The sequence below is a fragment of the Phoca vitulina genome, unplaced genomic scaffold, assembly GCF_004348235.1.
Source record: "Phoca vitulina isolate PV1807 unplaced genomic scaffold, GSC_HSeal_1.0 scaffold284, whole genome shotgun sequence".
NCBI classification, from domain to species: domain Eukaryota; kingdom Metazoa; phylum Chordata; class Mammalia; order Carnivora; family Phocidae; genus Phoca; species Phoca vitulina.
The window spans coordinates 1-22,056 of NW_022589971.1; the positions used below are offsets into that span (position 1 = coordinate 1).

Genomic DNA, 22,056 nt, shown 5'->3' on the forward strand with positions numbered 1-22,056 from the left:
AAGTCAATTATCATATGGTTTCACTTATTTGTGGAACATAAGGAATAGCACAGAGGACACTAGGAGAAGGAAGGGAAAAAGGGGGGGGGAATTGGAGGGAGAGATGAACCATGAGAGACTATGGACTCTGAGAGACAAACAGGGTTTTAGAGGGGAGGGGGGAGGGGGGATTGGTTAGCCTGGTGATGGGTATTAAGGAGGGCACGTACACTGCATGGAGCACTGGGTGTTATATGAAAACAATGGATTGTGGATCACCACATCAAAAACTAATGATGTATTGTATGGTGACTAACATAACAATAAAATTAAAAAATAAAAAAAATAAAAAAATAAAGAGTGATTGGAATAGTAAACAAAAATAATAATTTATGTCAACAAATTCAACAACTTAGATAAAAGGGACACATTCCTTGTGAAGGTAACTTACAAAACTGATATGAGAGGAAATAGAAAAATCCGAATTGCCCCTTACCTATTAAAGAATTGAATTTCAAGAAAAAGTCTTCCTACAAAGAAAGCTCCTTTCCCAGATAGTCTTCAGAGATGGATTCTATCAAACATTTAAGGAAGTAAAAAAATCTTACACGGACTTTCAGAAAACAGGGGAAGGAATGCTTCCCAATGCATTTACTGAAGCTAGCATAAATATGATACCAAAGCAAATAAAGATACTACAAGAAAAAAATTCAGTGAATGTATACTGAAGACTATATTTAAATTTTATATGAAAAATATAAACAGATACCAAACTCTAATGATACCCCTGCTGAAATATTTTGGAAGTGTATGCTACAAAGTATATTTTGATACAAAAAAATACATTAGTATTTATGAATGCACCAAATATAAAGATGGCTTAGGAGATGAACAGATTGACAGATATATGACAAAAATAAACATATTAAAATAGTAAAGGTAGAATTTAGGTGCTGTGTATACAAATGTTCACTGTAAAGGTTTGTCAACTTTGCTGTAGTATCTGTTTGAAACTTTTTATCCTGATAAAATGGTGGGGATCACAAATCACCTCTCTAATCACTTGATGTAAGAAATACAAGTGGCATTTATGTTTGGCCACCTAAGGGTATTTTCTCCAGAGATAGCATCACAAGAACATTCTAAATATAAATTTTTCTTTAAAGCCTTCTTAGTTTGGAAATATATTTCATATCTTAAAATCCAACTACCTATAATGGTGGGTCAGTGAGGCAATTAAAACTCATATGTGTTTATACCAACCTTACAGGCTGTATTACTGGTTAATACATTTGGTTCCAAGCAATTCTTTTGAGAGTGCAATCCTGCTTTAATACGTCTTTGAAGTTTTGATATTTTTGCCTAGAAGAAAAAGAGAAAAACAAATACAAAACCAGAGTACTAAATAATACATAGAGATGGAGGGAAAACTATGTATCTGCCAAACGAGTCTTTTAAGACTTAGACATCCATCCAAATAAATGAGAAATTTTTATATAAGCAAAGATTTACTTTATATAAGCATATAAATGTATTTTATTTTATGTAAGCAAAGATGCCAGGATGACATACAAGAATGGAAGATAAAAACATCAAACTTTTAATTGAGTCATAATAAAATTAATGTTGGTAGGAAGCACCAATCAGCAAGTAATCCTAGAAGAGTAGAACAAAAAAACCCCAAAACAGTTTCAAACACATTGTACAAGCTCTAATACAGGATATATTTTGAATTAAAAGAAACTGCTTACATATTAAGCCTGTCAATTGACACAGAACAATTGACAACAGAAGAACATAGAATAATATTTCCAATTTCATAAGGGTCAGTATTGCTAATAAACTCTATTACCTATGGTACAGTACACCAGGCTTGTGGTCAAGGATCAGATTTGGGTCTCCTTTATTGTTTTCCTTTCCTAATATGTAAAATATCACCAAATTCTACTTCAAATGAAATCAAATGAAATCAGAAACTTACGAAGAGTTCATCAGCTATTGCTTCATGTTTATTCCTGCACTGTGTCTTCCCAATGCGTTCGGTCAATTCTTCCAGCTTATTATCAAATAGTTTGTAATTTATACTATAGATCTCCTGTCGAATCAAATGTTTGACCTAGAATTTTAAAATAAAAACCAGAACACCCCATGTTTCAAATTTAAAAGCAATTTTATTTTCTACTCCTTAAAAATAGCTTTGTTCTTTTCTGGATTTATTGTAACTGATAAAATATACATTTTTCACATTTTTATGTTTATATTACCAGAAGTTTGAATATCAAATTTAGCGAAACACACCCAGGATCTAATATTACCAGAAGTTTGAATATCAAATTTAGCAAAACACACCCAGTATCTAAATATATGGATATGTTAGAACATAAATTTATTCTCCCAGTGCTAATTTTTGTTTCCTACAGTTTCAGCTGAATTCCATAATACATATTAAAGGAAAGGTAAAAGCCTATATTGCATTTATATTTTTTAATGAGCATAACTGAAACCAAGTATTCCACAAAAAGGAACTCCACTTATCTGAAAGCCAGAGCCCAGTGAAAATGGTTGGTTGGTCTATAGTGGATATGAAGCAAATTATGAAAGTCCAAGCCTTGACCCAGCCATTAACAAAGCTATATGACCTTTGGGAAGTCACAACACCTCTCAGCTTCATCTTCCTTGCCCACATATGGGTAGGTAATACAGTGTTGAACGTGTGATGCTAATAGGATTTTTATAAGGGTATAAAAGATAAATATATGAAAGAGCTCCAGAAAATAGAAAACAGTGAATTGATATAAAGGAAATAAATATGCAAGGTAATCGACTTTACTTGCATAGGTTTTTTAGGGGGTGACTTTCTATTGTTAAAATGGAGAGAAGTCAGGACTAATTAGGTAGTGACTAATGCTATTTGGCATCATGCACGCTATTCTAACAGTAGCTATCACATGAAACATTAATGCATTTCATTATCTGGCTGTTTTTTAGAAAACAGACGGGCCTATTCTCAGGGAGCATAATTAATCTCAATGCCCACTGATATGAATAGCTCTGCTCAGCCATATATTCAGAAATATCCACTGTAATTTTCTGCTGAATTTGTATCCTCCTGTAAGCTGCTTTCGTAACAGAGTAGGTAGTGTTTCTTAATAACAAAACCTGTCATGATACGCCCAAGGTATTTATTAGTAATATTTGTATCTTTCCCCTAAATTCTTGCTTCTTGGTGTTTGAAATTGGAACACAAAGCTTCTGTGTTAAACTCTTTTATACTGATATCACTGGGATGATTAGGGTTATTCAACAATTTTGATTATTCCCAAGGTTTTTCCTTCTCATTTCCAATTGTTCTTGCTCTTCAACATCATCTACTTGATTTTTTTTCTGTAATGCTTAACATTTCTTCAGTGATTTCTTAACATTAGACATGATTATCATTTTTACTGTCAAACTTTTAAGTATTTGATTCAACTAGTAAGTGCTCAAAATAACATACTATTTTTACTAACAGGTGAAAACCACCCATATGTGGTTTTTATGGATTACTACAGCCTTGCCAGTTCAGTGGCTGGGTCAACATGTAAAGCTCAAACTCAGATGAATCTTGGAGAAACTTTCTAAATGTTCTGAATGTGGAAATACTGTTTTGCTAACAAGCGGAGATCACACGGTGTTTGTGAAACTTCCCTGGTAACACACGGGATATTTGTTTTTTTTTAAAAGATTTATTTATTTGACAGAGATAGCGAGAGATGGAACACAAGCAGGCGGAGTGGGAGAGGGAGAAGCAGGCTTCCTGCAGCGCAGGGAGCCCGATGTGGGGCTCGATCCCAGGACCCTGGGATCATGACCTGAGCCGAAGGCAGACGCTTAACGGCTGAGCCACCCAGGCGCCCCCGGGATATTTGTTAAAATCACAGATTCCTAGGCCCTAGCCTGGATTCACCAAAGAGAATTTCCTGGAAAAAGGCCTGGAAAGCTGTCTAATTAACAGGCACCTCCAGTAATTTTTATTAGGTAAGTTTGAGAAAAGAGTAGCCTAAAACAACAGTCTTCAGCTATGAGGGAGCTCAATAAACCACAATTTAAACAAGTAAGTACTCTTGGTGATTCAGATGGAGGCAGACTCTTAAAACTTGGTTATTTAAAAGGACTAAATGCCCATCCACAGATTGTTACTCTTGGTTAGATTGGACATTTCTCATTTAGTGGCGATGTTACTCATAAAAAAGGAAGACCCAATAACCTCCACCAAATACCTCATAAATGTCTTCTGCTGATGGTAATGTGTCCCAAATTATGTTATCTGATGGAAATCCTAGGTACAATTTGCAGATGGCAGCAAAAGTAGCCTAAAGATTGGAGAAAGACTAGCAATTATATATTTTCAATCTGCCTCAACTTTCTAAGATGGTGGGTAGAGTGAATAACTTGGACTTTAGAAGAAAAACTCCTCCACTTCAGTAATTTAATTGGAATCAGCAAGGCCAAGATCCTTATAAAAACCTCAAAAAAGAAGAGTCAACAGCTCTGAGACTCTCTCAGGGAAGAATAATGTCAGAATGCTAGCCCTATTCCACTGGGATTCAAACTAAAAAAAAACCCCAAATAGATGTGGTTTAGAGAGTTAACTGTTTGCACAGGAATTAAAATATCAAATGATGGAAAGCTAGCTATTTGGAGATAGGTAAAAAGATAGTAATTAGCTAAAACCCAAGATGTCTCTGAAGAATGTGCAAGAAACTTCAGGGAGGAGGGTGGTGGTGGTTGAGAAAACAAAATAAACTGCATTCCTCAAACCTCGTTGGGAAGGACCATTTTCTGTGTCAACTCAGACCAAGTATTTTGTGAGACACATAATAGTAATGAATGAAAACTGATTTTTCCATGCCAGCGACACCAAAATATTCAAAGATTAAATTTTTTCTTCATATGTTCCTATCAGAACTTATTTCTAAATTCAGCTACTAATCAATGGGAATAAGACTGGAATCCCAAACTTTTTTCTTAAGCTAGATCTATGCTCACCATAATTCTGCCACCTCTTTCCTGCAAATAACAGAATATTTACATATTTTTTTATTAGTGTTTCCTTTGGTCTTCCTGGAAGAAAAGACAAAGTAGAAAGGGAAAAACTGCTACTCACCTTTCATGCTGGTTCTGCATGAATCTTTCAAAAAGGTTTCCATTTATTTATTATGTGAATACATATTCATATAATATGTAACTATATAATTATAATGGTCTGTTTTAGAAAACAGTAGTGTTTTTGTTTCTGAAACAGCAGGATAGTTTGGCTTAAAACATTTTGGTCCATTATAGTTGACAGACATTAATCTACTACATAATGACTTTCAGTTGAATAATTCTAGTGGTAGTAAAATACCAAAACATGATGGTTAAAACAGGTCCTCATTACAGGACCTATTAAAATTGAAGTTCATTACACTTAAACTCAAGAGTTGATCAAACATGGGAAGCTGTAGTACAATGAAATAAAATGGGGCAAAATGAAAGCAAAATGTGCATTTGATGATGCTATAAAACAAAGTATCAGAAAATCCAACAAATCTGTGTAAACCTGGAAATTAGGGCAAGTAAACCCGAATGCAGCAGAACTTTATGATGGACTTCTGGGTTGTCTGAGTCTATGAAGTAGGGGTCAATTGTGATAAGGTATACAAATGGCTGTAGCTGCAGATCAGAGAACCCAAAGACCAGAACAAAAGACACTGAATTATTTAGCAAAGCTTAAGGTCACGCACTGTCTGACTTTCTAAGAGATTTAAATGTAATATTGACTAAAAAGTCCATTCTCTTTCTACTACAGCACTCTACCTACACATGATTCTCTAGGTTACTCTACATGTTTTGGTAATGTAAACAATTATCTTTCCCTAATATCTCCATCAGTTGATTCCATTTTCATATACAACTTTTGCACCAAGTGAAAGTCTTCTGTACTAAATCATCGTGGAGATCAATTAACTTTTACCATTTTTTACTCATCAGAAGTTTCTGAAGCAAATATATAAGCCCCAATATTTTACCTGTTCCAGCAATGCTGTTTGCTTTTCCAGAGCTACACAAATATTTTCATTAATTTGCTCTGAAGTTTTCATGCGCTTAACATTTTCTTTGTTTTCTGAAAACATCCTCTTCTTTTGATTATGGCCTTGGGGAAATGGAAAGATCAGGAAGTAAAAATATTCCTTCTAAGGAAGGAAACAAGGGAATTCTCTAATCCAGGGACTAAGGAAATAGAAAAACTAAAATGTGACCAAGGCAGCATTTTTTAGAAAATGTAATTGTCTAAAAAATTGTGATAAACTAACCTTAAAAAAATGATTATCTTAGGTTCTTAGGTAGGATTCTGGTCTCAGATACACTTTCCTTTCAACTTCATTTAATACCTATTTAATACCAACAAGAACTGAATAAATTATAGCATTTCAATCCTCTAGTTACTTCAGTGGTCTTACATTATTTTTATACAGTTACTTAGGCAGTCCTACATATTTTTAATAGGTGATCCTATTATTTTTAAATAATTTTAAATCCATCTTATTAAATGATCACTATGTAGCCTAGACAAGAACACAAATAAAATTTATCCTACAAAATGTTTTCCTTATATTTCATTAACTTACAAAAAAATCCTACTTCAAATGAAATTTATTTTTGCTATTTTAATAATTTTATAACTCTAGAATTTCATTGGTTAACTATTTGATGTTTCTCTGTCACTCCACGCATACACATACGTATGTTTATGTGTATATATACCTATTATCTATCAGCCAGGTCAATTCTATGGAAAGAAATGAGTTCACTAATGATTAAAAAAACTCTTTCAACTAGCCTTCTTATTAATCTAATAAATAAAACTTCAAAATAAGAAGAGATGTAGATGAAATAAACCAAACAACTGCCATAAGTCACCTTTTGATTTTTTTGTACTCTCAAGGGAAAGCGACTGATTCCTTCTTTGCCAGAATTTACTTCCCTTCAGATATGGAGGATACCATTTCCCCCTCCTCACCCTAAATGGTTGAGAAACAAGATACTCTGAAACGATTAATGTTATCATTTACTTTTTTCCTGGCTACAGACACTCTATGGTTTCTGTATCTGAGGCTAAAAAACATCCCCCAAAAGGAAAGTGACTATGACTATTTTAATTTCTCCAAAAGATGCATAAGTATACACTTACTGTTATTACTATCAGTGTCAAGTGCTGACAGCCGTGTTGAGTCTATACTTTCAAAATTTGAAATGCTGGAATGACAGGTTCTACAGGATTCTTCACTTTTCAAAATGTCAGTAGCACAGTTACTGGAAATGACTGAATTCACCAACTTAGGTATTTTATCAACAGGCAGAAAACGGGTATCTGAACTTAAAATTAAAATGTCACTTTGTCTTTTATCACATGACTCAGAATTGGAGTTTGTTTCTAAATAAGAAACTATCTTGTCGATTCTCTTATCATCCAAGGTGTTGTTTACTGTAGTTTTTGGCATTTGAACCATACCACTCAATACACTAGATGGACAACAAATGGATTTCACATTACAATCTTCTTCATGTCGTTCAAAATAGGATCTTGTTATATCTGTCTGACATTCAATATGGTTTTCAGAAGTGTTCTGTGAATCTTTTGCCTCTTGTGTAAAGAGTTTCCTGGAAGATTCTATTGTTTTGCTTGGCTTTTGGTAAGGGCACACAACTTGTTCTTCAATGTATTCCAATCTTGTTTCTGAATCAACAATTTCTAGTGGTTTCATTACATTCTGAGAAAACGCTTTACTTTTCTCTGAGCATACTGAATTTTTGTTAGAGTCCAATAAGGAAGCATCATTTTCAGAATGTCCTTTTTTGCTCTTTATGACACCAGTACTTGAATTCTGATTACCACTTGACACATTATTCCCAGTTGCTGTTTTCAGTGCTTCAGCATTCTTTGACTTATTCAGGATCTCTACTTGCTTCCGGCAACTTGCAGGCATTGTTTTTTTGGCTTTTAGTATCTTCCGCTTACTTCTATCTGGACTTGCCATCTTTTATACCCTAGAATTTAAAATACCATATTTAAATGCACTTCTCTAACAGACAGAAGCTTATTTATTTGTAATATTAACGTTCAGACTATTTCTAGAGATTTAGATAATTATTTTTCTTGAAAATTACATCCATTTTCATCTGTCACTGAAAATGTACAAGTAATTTTAATTTTTTTCTATAAATCTAAACTATAGAAATTCAAACTTTATATTGCCAGTAAGCCTCTACTTGATACTAAGCCTGTTAATTTTATCTGGCCACTTTTTGTCTCACCTCACTGCCATAACCACTGAAGTCTGGTTTCAATTATCCAAGCAGGCCATACCTTATATAATCTAAAGATTAAATTGCATTTTTTTCATAAAAACAAAACTCAATGTTTTGCAAAGAATTTTCCATTTTCTATACCTAGTGGCACCATCTTAAAGTTTTCCTAATGTTCAAATTTCCAAAATAAATGGTACTGCAGGAGTATTCCCAAAAGTTTGGAGTATAAAATGAGTGCTAAAGATACACAACATGATGCTACTTCAAACAAGAAAGCCAATTTAGCTTTTAATTATTTTTCATAATTTAATAAAAATCTACATAGCAGAGAAAAATATTTTAGTGTTTCTCTCCCATTATATCAAGTCTGATCTAAACTGTAGGTAGGTAGGTAAGTGGTTTAAAGGAAATAACTGTGAAGTTACAAGGCAATCAAAGGCATAATAAAAACAACAAAAAAAGAAAAAAATATATATGTACGGGCATCATAGGCCAGTTATCTAACAAAGTATAGAGAACTTACTAAACTGAAAAGACAGAATCTAGGACTTTTGAAGGCACAAATAACCCAGTCAAAGCTACCTGAATAATTTTTTCATTTATCACTATACCTTACTTGAAGCTTTCCTTTACTATATCCTTTTAATTTACCATATCATTTGATCAGGAACAGTTCCAGGATTTGTGAGACCTGAAGTTTGAGGTGAATATTTATTTAGAACAAGAAAAAAAAAATCACAACAAATTCAAATTTTAAAAACCTGTCTGTCATGTATAGGGGGGCCTGGGTGACTCAGCCGGTAAGCATTGACACTTGCTCTCAAGGTCATGTGTTCAAGCCCCGTGTTGGGCTCCACACTGGGCATGGAGCCTACTTAAAAAACAAACAAACAAAAACTCCAAAAAACAAAAACAGACCTGTCATGTATTTTAAAAAAAAATCACAAAATCCAAAAAAATAGCATACTTTCATTAATTAAGGGCCTGATTCAATATAAGGTTTTTCCCTATAGGACTACATATTTGATTGCCTCTTCATGAACACAATTTTTGCAGTATTTCCCATAGAGAGAATGAACAAACTAAATCTTTCTTCTAGCATGGCTGATTAATTTTTTCTTTTTAAGTATGCTCCATGCCCAGCAGTGTGGAGCTCAATGCAAGGCTTGAACTCATGATCCTGAGATCAAGACCTGAGCCCAGATCAAGAGTTGGATGTTCAACCAACTAAACCACCCAGGTGCCCCATTAGCATGGTTGATTAAATTTTAACTGATAATCAGGATGCATAAAACAATCAGCTTCATGTAAAGACATACTTTTTGTTGGTACTGCTATAGCTATGTGCCCTATAAACACAAAAATTCTTACTTTATTTTAAAGACAGAATTCCTATCAAAAAAAAAAATGTAGTGAATTTTTAATTGAATATGCTATTATTTTTTTAACAAAAAGAGAAGTTCTTTTGACTAGAAATCCATGAGAACTAAATCCTTTACTTATGTTTTTAAACATCAGGTAATTGGAATATTTTTTCCTGACTACCTCTGGCTTCATAAATTTCAATTCGTGGCTTCTTCACTCATATATTGCAGGGGCCAGGCACTGTAGACCATCACAATCAGGCCAACAGGCAATAATTACCTACGTTCAAAAGTGACTATGAACCACAAATGTATCCTATTAAACCCACACTAAGTATATTCCCAATCACAAACTGCCTGAAGCTATTCTACTCCCAGGTGACACAAAGGTAAGGAGAAATCAAGATGAAGAGAAACAGTAGTCTTAAATGATTATAGTTGAAATATCTTATTTTATAAATCTTACAGAAACTACCAACCATGTGAATACACTGCTATGGTCCTTTCTCAGGGCCTTTAGAAAAGGCCCAAACTAGTGAAAAGCCCTGAAAACTTTGGGGTAAATATGCCTCTACATTTGATGCACACATGACATGTAATGTCCATTAATTATGAAGTATGACAATGTATGAAAATACTGAATATCTTTGAACCACCCACCATTCAGCCAAATACCACCAGTAACTTGTATCTATCCAAGGTTTCCCACACCATGCCTCTTCCCCCTCTTCCCCAGCCTAAGGTAATTTTGTATCCTAAATTTTGAGTTTATACTTCTATTACTTTTTAGGTTAGTTTCATTATAAATGTGATGTGTAAACAATACAGTTTAATTCTACTTACTTTCAAGCAAACTATATAGTTTTCTTTTTCTTTTTTTTAAAGATTTTTTTTTTTTTAAATTTATTTGACAGAGAGAGAGATAGCGAGAGAGGGAACACAAGCAGGGGGAGTGGGAGAGGGAGAAGCAGGCTTCCTGCCGAGCAGAGAGCCTGATGTGGGGCTCGATCCCAGGGCCCTGAGATCATGACCCGAGCCGAAGGCAGGCGCGTAACGACTGAGCCACCCAGGCACCTCAGACTATAGTTTTCTAACACGTTTCTTCATGCATATCCCCAGACTCATCCATGAAATTGTGTGTATCAGTAATTCATACATTTTAATGGCATCATAATGATCCATTGGGTCAATATAACAAAACTTGTTTATCTAGTTCTCTGTGAAGGATATTTGAGTCATTTACAGTTTTCTTTTTCTTACTAACATTATTGCTACGACTACTGTTTCAAGGTGCATGTCTATAAATATTTTTTGAGTGGATTTGTTGGGTAGCAATAAGATATACAAATGTTCAAATTTTCAAGATAGTCAAATTATTTTCCAAAGCAGGTATACCAATATACACCCCTACAGGCAATGTATGAGTTACCACTATCCACATCCTCTCAAGCCTTTGGTATTGCCAGATTTAATTTTTACCAATCTACTTGGATATGGATATATATCTCACGGTCTTAATTTGCATTTCCCTAATTAGTAGCATCTTCCTATGTTTATTGGCTATACATATTTCCTTATCTGCAAAATTCCTGGTTATATCTTGCTTATTTTGTTTTTGACTGGTCTGTCTTTTCTCATTTATTTTTTAAGAGAACTTAATATATTATGAATAATAATCCTCTGTCAATCATTTGTTTTATGAGTTACAAGTATGTTCTCTCATTTGTGGTTTGTCTTTGGATCTTCCTAATTTTAATACACATTTCTTTTTTTTTTCTTTAATGGCTAAACTTTAATCTCTTTGAGAAATCCTTCCCCACCTCTAGGTAATATGTGAAACAGTGAGGCCTACTGGTGGTATAGAAGCCTTCTGATCTAAGTTATCTCAGGACACAGACATGCACCATGGTGTGCAATTATAAAAATACGTAATCTAAAAGCAGACCTGAGTGAATATATAATAGGAATACTTGCTCAGAGAGAATTATTTTTTTTAATTTTATTTTATTATGTTATGTTAGTCACCATACATTACATCATTATTTTTTGATGTAGTGTTCCATGATTCATCATTTGCGTATAACACCCAGCGCTCCATTCAATATGTGCCCTCCTTAATACCCATCACTGGGCTAACCCATCCCCCCATCCCCCTCCCCTCTAAAACCCTCAGTTTGTTTCTCAGAGTCCATAGTCTCTCATGGTTCGTCTCCCCCTCCGATGTCCTCCCCTTCATTTTTCCCTTCCTAGTATCTTCTTCTTCTTTTTTTTTTTTACACATACAATGTATTATTTGTTTCAGAGGTACAGGTCTGTGATTCATCAGTCTTGCACAATTCATAGCACTCACCATAGCACATACCCTCCCCAATGTCCATCATCCAGCCATCCCATCCGTCCCACCCCCAACCACTCCAGCAACCCTCAGTTTGTTTCCTGAGATTAAGAATTCCTCATATCAGGGGCGCCTGGGTGGCTCAGTCATTAAGCGTCTGCCTTCGGCTCAGGTCGTGATCCCAGGGTTCTGGGATCGAGCCCCGCATCGGGCTCCCTGCTCGGCGGGAAGCCTGCTTCTCCCTCTGCCACTCCCCCTGCTTGTGTTCCCTCTCTCGCTTTGTCTCTCTCTTCAAATAAATAAATAAAATCTTAAAAAAAAAAAAAAAAGAATTCCTCATATCAGTGAGATCATAAGATACTTGTCTTTAGAGAGAATTATTTTTAAAGTTTATAAACATGAGAAAATTGGTCATAACAGTGTGCAACTTGTTAGCTTATAAAACTCAGGGCACTATGGAGAGGTATTTCACTTGGAAAACCTCTGCATCAGTATGCTTAGGGAAAAATAAGTAAAACTGCCAGTAAAAGGCTCAGGGAAGTTAAGTACTGGTAACTGCCTAAAAGATAAATGACAATTTACATACTGTAGAGAGGTTTAGTGAAATTTATTATTGGGAGAATAAAAATAAAAGACAGTCTAATTGGGGATCCCTGCCATCATCAGAACTTCTCTCTTCAACCAGCTCCCTTGCTGTCAAATAAGCAACATTTCACACAGATCTTTAAAATCATGGTACTATCCAGCAGCACAAGTTAGGAAAGAGAAGTCATCTATATTTTCTCAAGTTTTAAAGATCTGTCTTTTATTATTTAAGTCCTAAATCCATCTAGAATTGATTTTAGAATATACTGAGGAAGGTATCTAATTTCATTTTGCCCTCAGGTGTATAATTAATTGTTGGAGAGTATCCTGTTAATTTTGAACTTTAAAAATGTTACCTTTCATTCATCTGATGATATAACTCCTGCTGAACGTCCCATCAATTTGTTTCAGATGTGTTTTGTAAAACTTATTGAAAATATTTTAGCCTAATGAATCTTTTAATAGAATTTAATCCATTTACATTTAATATTGCCACTAAAGCTTTAACTTACACTTGGTGTTATGCCTTCTGATTTTCATAGCGTTTTGCTGTTATATTTTACTTTCTATTGTTTGATATCTCCATATTATACTCAAACATGAAAATGTCCTTTTTATTTTATTTTTTTAAAAGATTTTATTTATTTATTTGACAGAGAGAGACACAGCAAGAGAAGAACACAAGCAGGGGGAGTGGGAGAGGGAGAAGCAGGCTTCCCGCAGAGCAGGGAGCCAGATGTGGGGCTCGATCCCAGGACCCTGAGATCATGACCTGAGCCGAAGGCAGATGCTTAACGACTGAGCCACCCAGGCGCCCCTGTCCTTTTTATTTTATAAGGTCTACATATGCTTCATGATTCCATGGATTCTAGTATATTAAAAGTTTTCTAAAAGCATTTCAGCCAGTGTTTCAGTAACTATTCAAGTAAAGAGTAAAACAATATTATTTAAATATATATTATCTTAAACTATTCAAGGGGTGCCTGGCTAGTTCAGTTGGAAAAGCATGTGACTCGATCTCTGGGTCATGAGTTGGCGCCCCACATCGGGTGTAGAGATTACTTAAATAAACAAAACTTAAAAAGTATTCAAACTTTACATCCCAGATTTTTACCTTACTTTTATGTTATATATACTTTCAACAATAATTTTGGATATTTACATTCTGCTTCAAAGCCAAAATTGGCTATTATTAATAAATCTGCTATCAACATTCATGTGTAAGTTCCTGTGCAGACATGTTTTCATTTCTCTTGGTTATATGTCTATATGGAACTGCTGAATCATACTGTAACTCCATATTTAATCTTCTGAGGAAAAGACTATTTTCAAAACCATCTGGACCAATTTACATTCACAACAGTAGTGTATGAGGGATTTTGTTTTAGTATCTCTTCATCAACACTCATTATCTCTTTTCCAGTAGAGTCATCTTGGTGAGAGTAATGTGGTACCTCATTGTCATTTTGATTTGCATTTCCTTGATGGTTAATGATGCTGCTTATTGTTCCAGCACCATTTGAAAAGGCCATTCTTTCCTCCAATGAATTGTTATGGCATTCTTGTCAAGACCAATTAATTTAAATCTTAAGGTTTATTTAAGGATTCTCAGTTTTATCCCACTGATATATAGGTCTCAATTACTGTAGTTTTCTGTTAAGTTTTAAATTTAAGATATGAGTCCTCAACTTTGTTTTTGAGGATTGTTTGCACTATTCTGAGTTCCTTGAATACATATATGAATTTCAGGATCAGATTAACAATTTCTGCAAAGAAGGCTACTGGACTTTGATAGGGATTGTGTTGAACCTAGATAGATCAATTTAGGGAGTATGGCAACCTCAATTTTATCAAGTACTCTGATCCATGAACATGATAGTCTTTCCATTTACTTAGGTATTTAATTTCATTCAAAGGTATATTGTAGTTTTTAGAGTTTTGCACTTCCTTTTGATACTGCTGTAAATGAAACTATTTTTCTTAATTTCATTTTTGGATTATTCATTCTAAGTACATGGAAATACAACAGAATACTGTATATTGATCTCGCCTGCAACACTGTTGACCTTGTTTTTATATCTAGTTTTAGCTCTAGTTTTTTCTACAAACAAGATCCTATCATATGTTGGTAGTTTTATTTCTTCTTTCCTGGTCTTGATGCTTTCTATTTCATTTTCTTGCCTAGTCCGACTAGAAACTACAGTACAATAACAGAAGTGCCAAAAGTTGACATCCTCCTCTTGTCTAACTTAGGGGGAAAATCTTCAGTCTTTAACCATTCTATATGGCATTAGCTGTGGATTTTTCTCAGATGCCCTTTATCAGGATAAGGAATTTCCTAACTATCTCTACTTTGTTGAATGCTTTATTGTAAAGGAGCATTGTATTTTGTTAGAAAATATCTCGGCATCTATTAACATCATCATATGGCTTTGTTTTCCATTATATTGATATGGTAGATTACATTCATATATTTTTGGATGTGAAACCAGCCTTGCATTCCTGGGATAAATAGCACTTGGTCATGGTGTATAATCCTTTCTCTGGGTTGCTAGATTGAATTTTTACTATTTTGCTGAGGATTCTTGCATCTATATTCATAAGAGATTCTGTTCTGTAGTTTTCTTATGAGGTCTTTGTCTGATTTTGTTATCAGAAGAATACTGGCCTCCTGGCCTCACAGAATGATTAGGGAACTGTTCCTTCCTCTTCTATTTCTTAAAAAAATTTGAAAAAAATTGGTATTTTTATATGTTTTGTAGAATTCAACAATAAAGCCATCTGATACTGGCCTTTTCTGTGTTTTTTTTTTTTTTTTTTAAATTTTATTATGTTATGTTAGTCACCATACAATACATCATTGATTTTTGATGTGGTGATCCACGATCCATTGTTTTCGTATAACACCCAGTGCTCCATGCAGTACCTTTTCTGTGTTCTAATTCAGTCCCTGTACTTGTTATAGGCCTGTTCAGATTTTCTATTTCTTCTTGCGTCAGTTTTGTTCATTTGGGTCTCTTTAGGAATTTGTCTATTTCAACCATTTAATTGACTGGCATAGAAGTGAATTGTTCTATAGTATTCTCATCATTTTTTGTAACTTCTGGAAGTCGGTACTAATGCTCCCTCTTTCATTCCTGATTTCAGTTATTTGAGTCTCTTTCATATTCAGTCTAGGTAAAGATTTGTCATTTTGGTCTTTTTGAAAAATAACTTTTGGTTTCCTTGATTTTCTCTATTTTTTCTTTCTTAATTTTATTACTTTCTGCTGTAATCTTTATTATTTCCTTCATTCTTCTGACTTAGGTCTAGTTTGCTCTTCTTTTTGTATTAAGAGTAAGTCAGGTTATTGACTTGAGATCTTTATTTTTTTGCCTTTAGAAAAAAAAAAAGTCTCCACACCCATAATGGAGCCCAATGTGGGGCTTAAACTCACAACCCTGAGATCAATACCAGAGCTGAGACTGAGTTGGACACTCAATCGACTGATCATTTAGGTGCCCCGAGACGTTTTTTTTAAATATAGGTGTCCATCACTACAAATTTCCTTTAAAATATATATATATTTGAGAGAGAGAGAGAGAGAGCAAGAGAGTGAGTGAGCACAAGTGGGGGAGAGGGAGAAAGAGCATCTCAAGCAGACTCCCTGCTGAATGTGGAGCCTGATGTGGGGCCCCGATCTCATGATCCTGAGATCAAGACCTGAGCTGAATGAAACCAAGAGTCAGACGTTCAACTGACTGAGCCACCCTGGCTCCCTGACTACAAGTTTCATTCGAAGAATTGCTTTGATTTCACTTCAAAGTTTTGGAATGTTATGTCATTTTCATTCATTTGAAAGTATTTTCTAATTTCCCTTGAGGAGTTCTTTGACCCATAGGTTATTTAGGAGTTGTTTGATTTCCATACAGTTGTGAATTTCTCAAATTTCTTCTTGGCACTGAATCCTAATTTCATTCCACTGTAATCAGAGTGTACTTCATTGATTTCAATCCTTTTAAGTTTGCTGAGGTTTGTTTTATGGCTCTGTATGTCTATACTGGAGAATGTTCTAGGTACATGAGAATGTGTTTTCTGCTGTTATTTCAACTGTTTACAAGAGGTCTCTAAGGTCTACTTGGTTCGTAGTGTTATTCAAGTGCTATTGATCTCCTGCCTAGTTTTCTATTCATTATGAAAGTGCTGTATTGAAGTCACCAACCATTATTATTGAATTGTCTATTTCTCCCTTCAATTCTTGTCAATATTTGTTTTATGTATTTTGGTGCTGTTATTAGGTGTATATAATACATACATACACACATATGTATATATAATTGTTATAACCTCCTGAGGGACTAGTCCTTTTCTTATAAAACATCCCTCTTTACCTTCATATTTTCTACATCTGTTTACCTTTAGTTGTTTTTCTCTTTCAACAGAATTTCAAATTTATAAAGTTCTTCATTATATTCTCTAATTATATTTGTAACATTTGCAAGATCTGTAGTACTTTTCTTTTTTTAAAATGGATGGGGGTGGTGGAGCTCTGGTCAGCCTCAGTCTCCAGCTGTCTTACCTCCTGCACCAGCTTCTTAGCGCATCTGGGCAGATGTCAGGACAGTGAGTGAAGTATATTGACACCCACTGGCCCTGGAGGTTGGTTTTGCAGCAAGCCTGGCCCCAGTGGTCCAGCAGGCTGAAGTCACTCTGGCCCATGGCTGCCTGGCACAGGGACTATGTCAGCTGTTGTTTCTGCCACTGCTCCTTCTTTGTCCTGGTAGCCAGCCAGGCTTCACTGAGCCTGGTGTAATGCTCTTTTTATTCTGATTCTGATATTAGTGACAGTTCTTTTTTCTTCATCATTCTTACTAGAAATTTATCCATTTAATCAATATTTTCAAAGCACTGACTTGGCTTTTCTTTCTATTGTACATAGTGTTCATCATTTCCTGTTGGCATTTTAATTTCATTTTCTTCAGGCTTGATTTGTTGTTTTTTTTTTCTAGCTTGAGATGAAAACTCAGATTTTTAACTTTCAGTTCCTTTCCCCTTCTCACTTTGCATTTAAAGCTATAAAATTTTCCTCTGGTTCTGCTTTAGTTGAATTCTACACATTTTGATAAACCCTACCTCAATTTTAATACTTGGTTCAAAATATTTTCCAATCTCCATTACAATTCCTTCTATGATCTGTGGATTATTTAAAACACTGATTAATTTCCAGGCAATTGCGGATTCCCTATTTATATTTTTGTTGAAAGTTAGCTTAATTGCACTGTAATCAGAGAATATCCTCCAAAATGATTTCAATCTTTTATTTGTTGAGGCTAGCTTCACGGTCAATTTTTCCAAAATCTCCACGTATACTTGAGCAGAACATGTCTTCCAACACTGTTGGGTGTGTTGTTATTATACGTAAATGCCAACTAGTTCAGATTTTTTTAGTTGTGCTGTTCACAATCTTCCAGCTATTAAAAACACTGACTGTAGGTTTGTCTATTTTTTTTTTTTATTTAATCATTGTGCTTTTTTCTTTATATAGTTTGAAGCTTCACGTAGATACTGATTTGAGTTTCTCTATTCCTGGTGATGGACTGGTTTTCTTCATTATGAAATCTCTCATAATGCTTCTTGTTGAGACAGTATCTTAATACATGTAAGCACTAAATAAATGGCAAGTCTTGTTATATTTTTTAAAAATCCATTGAACCAAATCTTTACCTTCCCTTTACTAAAAAGTGAAACTTGAAAACCAACCAACCTGAGCTAGGTTATATAGCTTGTCCCAGGAAACACAGTTCGGAGCCAGCATTTAAACCCAGGATCTTAAGACACAAAGAAATCTTGTATCACAAGTACAAATCAGGTAAGGAATTATGAAGAGACAGGGTTATCTTCAGGGGTATATAATGGTCAACAAAATGACAAAACTTGATCAACTTGTGCCAGGTGACAATCTCATAATGAGCATGAACTAATCCTTACTGCTCTAAGTGTGGTCCATGGACCAGCTGCATCAGCCACCTTCTAAGTGCTAGTACAATTTTGCTTTTACTTTAAAAACTTTTACCAATGTAATACCATAAAATGAAACAGTATAAAGTGCTCATAATGAAATGAAGTAGTTGCCTGTCAGCACTCCTTAACGCCCAGTGACAGTCAATTTTAACTAACTTAACCATTTGTTTTTTTATATCTCAGTATTTTTAATACGTTCACACTAGTTATTTCTTGTTACAAATTCTAACCATTATCAAATTCCTATACTTACAGATGAGATTTAGCTCTTTTCTACACCCTATGCACCTTTTAATCACATTGGTAGCTAAATCAATACTTAAGTTGTTATAGGCAAGTATTTTCTACATAATCAGACTATCATGATTGTATTATCTTTCCTATATTTTGTTTTTTGTGAAGCTATTGAATTTTATCTACTGATTTCCTATAAACCTATCTTTCACTGTTTTCAAATTCATCAGAACTGTCATCTATCAATGTTTCCCCTTTTTCCCAACTCCTTCAAGGTCATGTTTAAAGATCACCTCTTCAAAAAAGCCTTCCCCCAAGAAAACAACTTCCTTATCTGAATATCCCATTACAAACATATATTTTTAGTCATGAGCTTTGAGAGCAGAGATATGTCTTTACTTTTACATCCCCAGGAAGAGGAGTTTCATATAGCTTTATAAAATGCTGCTTAAATGTATACTCAACTTATAAAGATTAAGTTCTGGAAAGCCAACAAGGGTCATTCTTTCCTTAAAGTACCAAAACAGGCCTCAGGAACTTTTGCCATTATACACACTTGTGACACGGAGATACATTAATGGTACCGCATTTAGTAGATACATTTAGTGCATCTACACAATTAATGGTTAAATGTAGTAAGATCTGTCTATGAACATCCCTTATATCCTAAGAAATTTAATCAGGAGTTCAAAAATTCAAACTACATCTGTTATCTCCCCTACCCAAAAAGTCAGTTATTTCTCCCCAAATATTACCTGACTACAAACTTTCTGTCCTAATGAGATTGGTAAAGCTGAAGAGTGATGAGAAGTTAGGTACCTGGGTCTATAGTAATGCATTTTAAAGGTATCTGTCAAGGTTTAAGACTCAGAGAACAGGGGCGCCTGGGTGGCTCAGTCAGTTAAGTGTCTGACTTTGGCTCAGGTCATGATCTCAGGGTCATGGGATCAAGTGCTAGGTGGGGAGTCTGCTTGTCCCTCCCCCTCTTTCCCTCCTCCTCCCCCTGCTCGTGCTCTCTCTCTCTGATAAATAAAATCTTAAAAAAAAAAAATGGCTCAGAGAACGGAGTATTTAAATGATGCAAGTATATGAGACGAAATAAGATATAGTCCTTTTTTATATTTAATATAATCTCACTCAATGAGAACACTTGTGCATTCAAAGTTATAAAGTTTATTTTTATTTGTAACAACTACCCAATATATTACTTAAAATTTGATTACATGAAATGAAATACATCTGTAAACACCCACTAAAATAGAATTACAGGATATGCACAAAGATGTGAGGGTCACACCGTATTTTCACACCAGAATTCAAGATATTAAGTAGCAAGGAAATATAGTGGACTGAAAGCTGAGGTGATGTACAAGAGTCAATAAGGAAAACTGCAGAAAATTCAAGATGTACCTAGACACACCAGTTCTTAAAAGACGTAAATCATTTCCAATACGACACTGTTCATGCATTTCTGTTGAGGCAGAAGTCAATCTTAGGATGTGGTCTGTACAAATCTGCAGATAAGACTGAGAGTTAAGTAGATTAATTCGATTAGGGTCAGACTCAACATCTCTAAAAACCGAACTGAAGGATAAACTACGAAGGCATACTTCACAAAAGCTGAACTCGATGTAATTAAACCTTGATTCAGAGGCTTCATTTTTGCATTTTCAATAGCTCTCCTGTGACATAAGTTATCTTGGTCTTGACTGTTCTGCACCGTGTTTTTGCAAACACCTATGTCGCGGATCGTTTCCTGGCTACAAATAAACACAGGACAATATCCTCATGGGAAGAGTATGAAATCCCAGGCTGGAGTAACCGAAGTCCGTTTAAAGTGGACAGGACACAAAGTGGTCCAACGTTTTCCTTCTAAAGGGCTACTGAGCACACTTCTTCTACATCTTGACCACACATAAGTCTTTAGGGCAGTGAAAGCTAGCTCGTCCTGGATCCCACAACAGATGCCGGCTCGCCACGTCAGCAGCTTCATCTTCAGGCCCCGTATCAGGCAAAGCTGAAGAAGTCAAGTTTTCCAAGAACAGTCGGACTGGAGTCAGAGACACAAAAGCAAACTAAATGCTTCCTCTGTCTACCCAACACATCCTCCAACTTTGCCGAAATGGGAGGGAAAGCCGGTCAGGTAGGGGCCGGAAGGAGAAAATGGTCTCTGATAAGTAGATATGCACTGTTTTCAAGCTTGTGCGCCAGCGGAAAAGCCATCTCCAGGACGACTGGGCTACAGCTCCCCAGCGCGGCTCAGCGCAACAGGTGTCCGGCACACGTGCGCGCGCCGGCCCCCCAGACCTGGGCCGAGAGATTTCAGGGGGCCCCTCTGTCCCCGGGCCCCCCGCGCCACGACATTTCTCGACGACAGCCTCCCCGCCCCTGGGGAGCCTCGGTGCGGCCCCGCCGGTCCCCGGCTTCTTCAGCCAGCCAGCCAGCGCCGCGCGGGACCGCGGTGCCCCGGCACCGCTAAAAGTAGTCCGGCCGGGCCCCGATCCCGTACTTACTCGGAAGGACAAAACCCTGAGGCCGCCGCCGTGTCCCTCCGCAGCCGCGACCCCCACGCCGGGCGCACGCCGCCGCCGCCGCTCCCCGCACCGCCCCCTCGGGAGGCGCCGCGGACGCGTGCTCTCGCCCGTCGCGGGTGTCCTCCCGGCCGGAGCCCCGGGGCCACTCTGCGGGCGCCTCCCGGTCGGCCCCGTCACCGCGACCGCCCTGCTCGCGCGGCGTCCCCGGGCTTCGGCGCCGGCCCTCAGACAGACGCGCGGCGCCGCGCAACCGCCGACTCGGCCAACCGCCGCTCGCGCGGGGCTCTCGCCCGGCCCCAACGTACCTCCGGCAGCGCCACACCGGCCGCTTCTCTCAACAGAAGCTCAACGAACAGCAACCGCCGCGCACAATAAGGCTCCCGCGAGGACCTGTGGAGGTAAGTCTGCCCGCGCCCGCCCCCCCCGGACTGCCGGCCAATGGCAGCGCGAACATGCGGCGGCCCAGCCAATCAGGGGCGCCCTGCTGGAGTGGGCCGGGCGGGGGAGGGGATAAGCGGCCGGGAAGTGGAAGTCGGCTGCGGGGTGCCGAGAGCTCGTTCGCCGCACCGCTGCTTCTCTGTCGGGGTGTCGTCCGCGCCGCGCGCTGGGCCGTTGCTCTGAGTGACTCGCGCGACGCGGTGGAAAGTTTTCCGAAAGTCGTGACCCGGGAAACTTTGTTTACAAAATCGACTTG

At 36.7% G+C, this 22,056-nt stretch overlaps 1 protein-coding gene across 1 annotated transcript; it reads right to left on the reverse strand.

The window, feature by feature from the left end:
- Positions 1 to 867: 867 nt before the first annotated feature.
- LOC116629110 (activating transcription factor 7-interacting protein 2-like) lies at positions 868 to 21,749 on the reverse strand. The gene is made up of 5 exons (XM_032399409.1): positions 21,668 to 21,749; positions 7,193 to 8,049; positions 6,030 to 6,154; positions 1,961 to 2,095; positions 868 to 1,341 (listed from the first exon to the last, which is right to left on the reverse strand). The coding sequence occupies exons 2-5, from the start codon at positions 8,037 to 8,039 to the stop codon at positions 1,216 to 1,218; spliced, it is 1,233 nt and encodes a 410-aa protein (XP_032255300.1). The 5' UTR covers positions 8,040 to 8,049; positions 21,668 to 21,749; the 3' UTR covers positions 868 to 1,215.
- Positions 21,750 to 22,056: the final 307 nt, after the last annotated feature.